Source organism: Lacerta agilis, chromosome 14 (genome assembly GCF_009819535.1).
Source record: "Lacerta agilis isolate rLacAgi1 chromosome 14, rLacAgi1.pri, whole genome shotgun sequence".
Classification (NCBI taxonomy): domain Eukaryota; kingdom Metazoa; phylum Chordata; class Lepidosauria; order Squamata; family Lacertidae; genus Lacerta; species Lacerta agilis.
In genome coordinates, this window is record NC_046325.1 from 14,461,101 (window position 1) to 14,470,740 (window position 9,640).

General features: G+C 45.9%; 1 protein-coding gene across 1 annotated transcript in view; it reads left to right on the top strand.

The window, feature by feature from the left end:
• Window positions 1-8,207, top strand: part of LOC117059084 (integrin alpha-X-like) — a 34,933-nt gene extending 26,726 nt beyond the window's left edge. The window contains exons 20-30 of the mRNA XM_033170586.1: window positions 598-739; window positions 1,557-1,667; window positions 2,795-2,877; window positions 2,964-3,047; window positions 3,854-3,926; window positions 4,440-4,547; window positions 5,637-5,714; window positions 5,862-5,984; window positions 7,141-7,233; window positions 7,782-7,892; window positions 8,001-8,207. Of these exons, the coding sequence (XP_033026477.1) occupies window positions 598-739; window positions 1,557-1,667; window positions 2,795-2,877; window positions 2,964-3,047; window positions 3,854-3,926; window positions 4,440-4,547; window positions 5,637-5,714; window positions 5,862-5,984; window positions 7,141-7,233; window positions 7,782-7,892; window positions 8,001-8,096 (1,102 nt within the window). The 3' untranslated portion in view covers window positions 8,097-8,207. The remainder of the gene's footprint in view (window positions 1-597; window positions 740-1,556; window positions 1,668-2,794; window positions 2,878-2,963; window positions 3,048-3,853; window positions 3,927-4,439; window positions 4,548-5,636; window positions 5,715-5,861; window positions 5,985-7,140; window positions 7,234-7,781; window positions 7,893-8,000) is intronic.
• Window positions 8,208-9,640: the final 1,433 nt, after the last annotated feature.

Consider the following 9,640-nt stretch of genomic DNA (forward strand, 5'->3'; position numbering starts at 1 on the left):
AGTATGAAGCAGTGTATGAGTCAAGAAATACACCAGAACATGTCTGGGTGAACCTCCTTAATCATGTGCTTGCCAGTTACTTTAATGTGCAACCTGAGTGTTTCTCCCAGAATTCCCCATACACCAGGGATCCCAAGAGCTCCTCTTGGCTCACACAGATTATTGGCTTTCTTCAGGCACCTTGAGCTGAAGAGTGGGAGTCAGGTGATCTGCTTCACCAACTACAACAAAGTGACATTGATCATTAGGTCAAATTCTTTACCACCGTTTTCTTACAACACTAGTGGTGTGACTGTGCCCATTTTACAGAGTGAGAAACAGAGGTGAAGAGACAGAGAAACTTAGGAACATAGGAAGCTGCCTTATATTGAGTCAGGCCATTGGTCCACCCACCTAAGAATTGTCTACACTGACAGGCAGTGTTTTGGACAGGGTTTTGTCTCAGCCCTACCTGGGGATTGAACTTGGGACCTTCTGCATGCAAGGCAGATGCTTTAACCACTGAGCCATGTTGCCCAAAGGGAACTTCCAGCTTGCCCAGCGTCTAACTAGCGAGTTCCTGGAGACCGAGCAAACGTTTCTCTCAATAAATTTCAGGTCAAAAGGTCTTAAACTGAGTCCAAATTTCGTACTGAACTTAACACTGAAACTAGAAAACGTGGGAGAGGCAGCGTACAACCCACAGCTTTCATTTTACTACTCTTCTGTTTTGTCCTTCCGAGGGCATTCCGTTCTTCAGGTGAGTTGGATGAATAATTAGGGGGGTGGGGGAGAGTAGAAGATTGGGAAAGGTTGGAGGCAGAGGATGCCAGGGATTCTGGAAGACAACTGAAGACTTGTGGGCAAGGAGAAGAGTGTCTGATGATAATATAATAATAATAATAATAATAATAATAATAATAATAATAATAATAATAATAATAAGATGATAGAGGCCCAGCTACGAATTTGTTGTTTATAAATCCCTCCTCCAATTATATGTGTGTGTGTGTGTGTGTGTGTGTGTGTGTAACCAAAAATAGTTTCTGGAGACTTAAGCCCTGAGCATATTATCTGGAGATAAAGCAGAGGTTTGATGGCCATCTGTCATGTATGATCTAGTTGAAATTCCTGCATTGCAGGGGGTGGGATGAGATAACCTTTTTAGTTCCCTTCTTAACTCTACAATTCTATGAAAGTTACAGAGACTTGTATCTTTTCCAAGGGAGGGGAAAGGAGCTTGTGTGGGGCAATTCTAAAGGGTGGAAGGGGGGGTTGACCCAAGGGGGAAAGGCTAAGCAACCCCCTTGTTCCCTGGTTCAAGACTGCAGCCTCCCTTAGCTGCTGTTCGTTTAAACAACCAACCCCCCTTGAAAAAATGTGCATGCGACCCCGTGCAGTTTCGCCCAAGGTGGAGGTGGTGGGGAGCCTCACCTGTTTTAAGCCTTCTTGCCTGTTAATTATGTTTCCTGCTACTTGGTGGTAAACAACAGAAATCTCTATTCCTCCTTTGTAATCCGCTTGTGATGTTGCTTATGATGATTCATACACACACACCCCTCCATCCCTCACTCAAGTCCAATTGGCGTCTCTCTCCGGCCTGCCAAATGCATGGACCCCAAGGAAATGCGTCAGTTCGTCACAGCTCCTGCCGCTTCAACCCACCAGTCCTCAAGGGAGGTACTCAGGTAATGAGTGGAAGTGGAAGCCTGAGAAAATCAGTGTGCGAGTGGAAATGGAATAATTGGGCTATGAGTGAGACATTGAAAGTGTGTGTGTGTGTGTGTGTGTGTGTGTGTGTGTGTGAGAGAGAGAGAGAGAGAGAGAGAGAGAGAGAAAGTTTAAGAACGTGAAAAAGGTACAAGAAAGAGAACAGAGTGTTAGATTGTTGTGTGTGATGAAGTTTTAGGCAGAGCTGCTGGTGTTCCCCAGAAGCACAGAATTCAGCATTGCTCTTTCTATTTTGGTTCTTAAACCCCACCCCCACCCCCCGTTTCTCGTCCATATGATGGGGTGGGGGATCATGACACTGGATGGCGTGTGTGGTGTCATCTAAGAAGCCAGAGAGTCTTTTGCCTTTCCCTTTGACTGGTAGAAGCCAAATCAGTTATGTAAAAATAAGCCCAAGGGAGCAGATCTGCTGCATCTGTGCAATTCATACAGGCTGCGGATTTTGGGTTTCCACCAGGGCCAACTCAATAGGGTGGTGAGGTCAGATGTTTGCTGGCACTCCCAAGACCAGCAGAGGGCCCAGCTCCCCAACAGCCCCTCCATTCTCTTCACTTTGCACAGGGAATTCAAGAAGCTCAGGAGCAGCATTGAGAGAATATTTGCACACCATGCGTCTTCCAAGTTAAAGGGAGGCATGGAAATCATGGAACCGGTTACCTGGCTTAACACAACATTTAATTTGGGGGTGCTGGGAGGGTGGGACGCAGAGAGCACACTTTCCTGTTGATTTCAGATGCTTTTGACTCTGGACCAATGGCTTCATTGGGATTTTGAACTGTCTCCCCCTCATTCTAGCCAACTCTCAAGACTTAAATGATCCAACACTGGTTCTAGTCTACTGAGAATGTCTGACAGTCAATAAATTATCAGTTTTAAGATGAGAATAAATATATCTAGAGGTCCGGCATCTTCTAACCTTCTGCACCTGTGTGATCTATCAGCTGTGCCACCTATATCGAAAATGGGCATTCGGTCTTGCTTTTATTTAAAAGTTTAAGAAAGAATGATGAGGGTGGGTGACAGAGCAGAAATGGAAAACTGTGTGTCTACAGGCTCAGCCATTTCTGCCTTTCGTTCTCTCAAGGCCGTACTCCAGATTTCCCTCCAGTCCTCAAAAGGCGACTCCTGGAATGACACTTTTGCTTACTTCCACATCCGAGCACACAGGTAGGGGAAGGCACAGCATGTCTCTGTCTGCCTCTGCGACTTCTCCTTCCCCATCACTAACTCTCCTTTCGCTTCTGGCCTTCCAGTGAGAACGAGAATGACACACTGAGTGACAACGAGGCCACAGGCCGGCTACCTGTGCTGCACCGAGTCAACGTCATCGTGAAGGGGTAATTGAACACACACACACCCTTGTCCCCCACGGAGAGCCATGAGGGAGGGTCAAAAGGAGGCTGTACATGTTGGACCTTACACAACAAACGGCCTCACATATCAGGAAGGAACCATAGTGTAATGGAAATGTGTGTGTTTTGCACTCGAGTTCAGTCTCTAGCATCTCCAGTTGAACAGCAGTGGGGAACTTTAGACCTGGGGGCCAAATGCTTTTCTGTCTGGCCCTTGGAGGCACACTGTCCTCCTTTGCACCCTGTGTGGTTTTGCATGGCTGAAATCTTGAACCCTGATAATGCCTCTTGTTTGTCTGGGCGAAGGATAGAGATGAGGGTGTGAGTGTCCGTAGAAACTAGCCAATATACTGTACTATAGATAAATTTTACCCGTTGCTCTGCCTACTTTTGTCTAAGTCCCCTCCCACTATTGACATGGGGCCTTTGGGAGGAACGTGGCCCCCAGGATGAATAAACTCCCCACCTCCGAGTTAAAGGAGTGCCATACACATGCGTCACAGAACCTCTTGATTCCTCTTGGGAGCAACAAAATTGATCATGTGTTCTAGCTTTCTGGGGGGGGGTTGCCGGGGGTGGGTGGGAAATGCTCACCCCTTGGAGCTGCAGAGAGAGTGAAAAATTCAGAGTTTCACACAGTCTGAAAAGTCCCACGATTCTTCGTGATTTTTTTAGCAAATCCAGAGTGCCTTTGTTCTATCCCTGGCATCTCCCTGTTAAGTTTGGAAAAATGTTCCGTTTAATACTGGACGTGATCTCGGTGACCTACATAAACATTTGTCCTCCCCCAGGCTGGCGTCCACGGCGTACCTCAATTTCTCCACCAAGATGCCAGAGAAGAAGACGCTCACGCATGCCTTTGAGGTAATGTGTCTTCTTCTCCCTTCTGTAGACAACCACACAGTCCAAACACCAGTTCAGCCTCCTGTCCTTTCTCCCTGTGCCTGTACTTTAGAGCAAGAATGGGGAACCTGTGGCCTTGAGATGTTGGTAGATTACACTTCCCACCTTCCATGACAGATGGTCATTCTGACTAGGACTGATGGGAACTGGTGTCCAACTCTAGCTGGAGGACCACTGGTTCCCCAGTCCTGCTTTGCAGGAACAAATCTCTTTGAGGCTCATCTCCCAGCCACCCGGCCCTCTAAGACCTGAGGGAGAGGCCCCAATTTCAGTTCCTTCCATTTGCGACCTGACAAGGCAGGGACCCTTCCTTTCCCCAGAATTTCCCCCCCCAAAAAAACTTTTTGACCACCTTCTTGATAACTTCTATCATCTTTCCGCTGATATTCCAATGCCCCCCATTTCCTCTTCTGTTCTGGCAGGTTAGAATTATTATTATTATTATTATTATTATTATTATTAATATTTTGGCAGGTTAGAAATTTGGACTCGACTGCAACTCCAGTCAACGTGGCCTTTGAACTCCCCTTCAACACTGAATTCGGATTCTCCTGGAATGTAACCCCATCCCACAGGGATGTGGTGAGTAAAAGATTTGAGGAAGGGGGCGCTCCAGAGGGGGGGTCTTATAAATATAGAAGTTGTTTGAGGTGGGATTTCTGGACAATTGGGGGTGGGTGGGAAAGGGGATAATGGAATGAGAGTTGAATAGATTTGGAGGGGAGGGTGCTTTGGAGATACATCTTGTTTGAAGCATATATAATTATTACTATTATTATTATTATTTAAATGCAGTTACATAAGCTATATGAGAATGGCCTTCAGCATATAAAATAGAAGAAAAGTCAGTCCATATATATCCGTAAAACCTAATTAACATCAGTAATGCTGGCTGGTTAAAAAGAGAAGCCCACTTTGTGAAGGCCTGTCTAAATAGTACAGTTTTCGGAAGACGTCTAAAAGAGGGCAGCGACAGTTCCTGAGGAAGTGGTGGGGAGTTCCACAGGGCAGGGCCTACCACACTAAAGGCTCAGCTCCTAAGAAAGTCTGTCTGGACCTCAGGGGGATGAGGAACCACCAGAGAATGAAGTGCCCCCTCAGGTGGTCTCCGTGATCAAGGTGGAGTACGAGGGATCAGGCAGTTCTTAAAGTACTTTGGGCCCAAGTTAAATCAGGGCTTTGTGAACTGACACAAGAAATGTGGAGCTGGCAAATCAGCAACAAGCGCAAACTCTCTCGGCAGTGGAATATCATGTTGCCAATAATCCCCCCGTGAGGTATTATTTTGGCCTCTGCGTTCTGCAGAGCTTCTGGACCAGATACTAGGGCAGACCCACAGAAAACTAGTTACAGTAATCATATAAAAACCAACGGTGAACTCAGACAAAATGCTAACAGTACGCATCCAAGTGGTATGTATCAGCAGCTTGGGTGACCTGCAAGCACTTCTGCAAACAACGGCAGCAACAAAACCTTAAGGGGGGGGGGGACCGGAAACCCCCAAAGGCAGCCCAGGGAGAACTGGACCAGCTCAGCGGGTCTGAAATGCTGACCTACCATTGAGTGAGGGTTGGGGGACAGAATATCCTGGGAGAGGGCACGTCTGGCTGACTGGCTGGAATACAGGAGTGAAACCTTTACCCCTACAGAGTATTGCCTGTTTTCTTCCAGATAGACCAGTCCTCATGCCTGATAATGCCCTCGCTCAGAACAAGACACAAGACTGAAGACCTCAAAGGACCCATCACAGTGAGAACCTGGTGGAAAATGCAGGGTTGGCTGCTGGTGGTGGTGCTGGTGGTTCATAGAAGGGTGTCTCTCTTGCTCAGGACAGACACACAGCTGCCTCTGGAGTGGAAAGGACCCTAAGGTTCTCTGTTTTTCATGTTTTGACAGAGAGGGTGCTTGGGGGCCACTGTCTGCTCCAAGATTCAGTGCCTGATCACCAATCTCTCTCGGGGAGAGTGGGTCATGTTCAAATTTTCATGGAATTTTAGCATAGACGACATCGCTAGCAAGGTGAGTGGTGCCCACTTCAAATGGTAAGGAATATGCTTGGAGGGCTTGGAAGCTTGGAAAAATAGGATTTTTTTTTTTTAAGGATTCCTTTTCCTAGATCAACCTCCACACCTGACCATTTATTTATCATTTGTATTTCTTTTAAAACATTTATACAGTGGTACCTCGGGTTACAGATGCTTCAGGTTACAGACCCTTCAGGTTACAGACTCCGCTAACCCAGAAATAGTACCTCGGGTTAAGAACTTTACCTCAGGATGAGAACAGAAATTGCGCGGCGGCAGCGGGAGGCCCCATTAGCTAAAGTGGTACCTCAGGTTAAGAACAGTTTCAGGTTAAGAACGGTCCTCCAGAATGAATTAAGTTCTTAACCCGAGGTACCACTGTATACTATTGTATATTGGAGAGGTTGAAAGCGCTGCACTAAATAGTAAAACAATAAATTAAATCGGACACTCTGAAGCAGCACCTCGCTTTTGGAACCTCTCTGCTGTTGACATTTGGCAAATGTCCTCCTTTTATTGCTGTTCTTTTAATTGATTGCAGCAAGTTTACCCAGACATATAATTCAGTTGCCTATATCGATTTAAAAAGTTTAATTGGTTTTGTGTTTTAATGCTAATTATTGTACGTATATTGGGTTGGTTTTTTTTATAAAAAATATTGCTTTATGGGTTATAGCTGTGTTTCTATGCATATGTACCCTGCTTAAAGAGTTCTTTGAGTAAGCAGTGTGCACCTTTTTGGAAATAAAACGAAACAATAATGTACAATCCATCATAATATTAAAGTCCTAATAATACAGTAATCACAACAATGGACACAGACCAGTATTAGCGGCCTGTGTAAAGTGCTAAGTTTTCGGCATCTTAAAGACTGCATAAACATTCTGGTGGGGTGCAAAATAATGAAAGAGCCCTCATTTGTATTTAGCTGGCTATGGGTGTCTCCCTGTAGCAGGTACAGAGAAGCTTTGGCCCTCCAGATGATGTTGAATTCTTGGCCAGGTTTGCTAAGGCTGATGGGAGCTGTAGTTCAGCAACATCTGGAGGGCTGAAGAGTCCTCACTCCTGCCCTACAGAGTTACGCCAGGGAGAGGGGAGACGTTGAGGACCAAATGTTATTGATCTGCTTAATTTGCCTATCGATCCTACAGCTGGCGGACCAGAAACTCCATCTTCGGAGTGAAGCCTCTGCGGTGGTTGATGAGACCAGGTTTTTTCAGCCAGAAGAATTTCAGTTCAGTCAGGTAAACTTGCAGGGCATGGTTATGTCGTGGATGCTGGACGTGTGTGCCTCACCGTGCAGATAGTGGATCTGATTACTCAGCACAGAATTCAGTTGCATTGAATCATAGAAATGTAGACTCAAAAGAATTGTAGTGTTTGAAGGGGTCTCCAGGGTCATACCTAGTCCAATCTCTTGCGATGCAGGAATCGGAGCCAAATAATCCCCAACAGATGGCCATCCAACTTTTGTTTAAAAACCTCTAACGAAGAATGCACCACCTTCCAATGCCTTGTGGGCCTCAAAAACCTGTTTTCAGTGCCCTGTAATGTATGAAGTAACATTAGGGGTGCCTCTGAGGGTGTGCAGAGTTCTTACTCGGCACACAATCAGCCTTCCCAAATCTGGAGTGCCACACAATAAGGTATCACTTCCCTGATATGCTTTGGTGATATTTAAACACCTGAACATGTTAGCAATTTTTTTTGGGGGGGGGTTGGGGGATCAAGTCTGGCCCAGAGGATTTGAGGGGCGTTGCTTATCGTTATGGGCCATTCCTCTCCTTTGCAGATCAGCACTGAAGTTGAGCTGATTTCACCATTCAACCCCATCCCCGTCATCATTGGCAGCACCATCGGAGGAATCCTGCTCTTAGCCATCATCGTGGCAGTCCTGTTTAAGGTAGGCATCTCTCCCTTTTGCCATCAGACAGACCTTAGAAAAGATATGGGGTGTCCTGACAAGACTTAAATCAGTTTCTCTCTCTCTCTCGCTCTCCCTCCTTTCCAGTTTGGATTCTTCAAACGCAATCGAGTGTCCCTAGCAGATGAAATTGCGTCAGAACCAGCTGGGCCCGGTGAGCAAACTCTTCAAGCGACCAACTAGCTTACAAAGGAAGGAGGAATCATGCGGATCTGGGAAGCAGGACCTAAGGATTCCCTGGGGAGAGGAATGGGATTTGAGAGGAGTCTGGGATCCAGGTAGAATGTTAAACTTTGCCTGGGTACACCCTAGCAATTTTGGCTGCTTTCGGACAGATGGCTCCTAGCACTAATAAATCATTGCTGTTCTGCTGTAACCTACAAGAGGAGCTGCAAACTGATTTCTATGTTAATTGGGTTATTTCAAGTCCAAGTCGCCTGAGTTGCCATTTAAAAACAAAAATTTTGAGTGTTCCTTAAAAACAACACAAATAAAAATGACTTATTTATTTATACAGCACTAAACTTTAATTTGTTTATAGGCGTGACTGCTCATTGCTACTCACATGAATTGTCAGAAATTAAAAGGTTGTGTCCCTCATTAGCCATGCTTTGGAATAGACCCGTTGAAGTTAATCAATATGACTAACTTGGGTCCACTGATCTCAGCGGGTTTAATCTGTGTAAACCTTAGTTGGATGTGTTTAATGTTTGTGTTGGATCAGAAGTTTTTGATAAGAGAAAGCAATGTTGCTGAAATGCTAGGGAGTGGAAAGTTCAGGAGTTTTTTTTGGGGGGGGATCAGTATAGCGCTAGACCACTTGTTAATTTAAGCAGTATTTAAATTAGGGGGGGAAGATGGAGGTGGCTTTGTGAAAACTCTTTATTACAATATGCAGATACCCAGTGGAATGTGTTCGACAGAATGGGTTTGGGTTAGGTGCAAGTATCTGGAAATATTTTGTTCTCTCTGTACCAAGACATGTTACTTCTGCCGTTTTGAAACAAAGGAAGTTGAGGCACAATGAGCTCAGCAGAATGTCCCCATAAATTAAAAGGAATATGATTCAGTCTTGTGTTGACATTTTCCTGTAATTTTTACCCTGTGCACCAAACAGCGGCAGTTTTCATAGAATTTCAGAGGAACCTGCTTTTCCTTCCTGCCTACCAAATTTCTAAATAGTTTAATTAATAGACTCCTGAGCTTAAGAGAGCCAGCGTGGATGCAGTGGCTTAAGTGTTGGACTAAGACCAAGGAGCGAAACGCGGGTGGCGCTGTGGTCTAAACCACAGAGCCTAGGACTTGCCGATCAGAAGGTCGGCGGTTCGAATCCCCGCAATGGGGTGAGCTCCCGTTGTTCGGTCCCTGCTCCTGCCAACCTAGCAGTTCAAAAGCACGTCAAAGTGCAAGTAGATAAATAGGTACCACTCCAGCAGGAAGGTAAATGGCGTTTCCGTGCGCTGCTCTGGTTCGCTAGGAGCGGCTTTGTCATGCGGGCCACATGACCCGTAAGCTGTACGCCGGCTCCCTCGGCCAATAAAGTGAGATGAGCGCCGCAACCCCAGAGTCGTCCGCGACTGGACCTAACGGTCAGGGTTCCCTTTACCTTTACCTTAAGACCAAGGAGGCTCTGCTTCTGTTTGGCCACAAACCCTACTCTGCTTCTAACTAGCCAACTTTGCAGGGTTGTTGTGAGGATAAAGGGTAGGCAGGCCATGTATGCAACG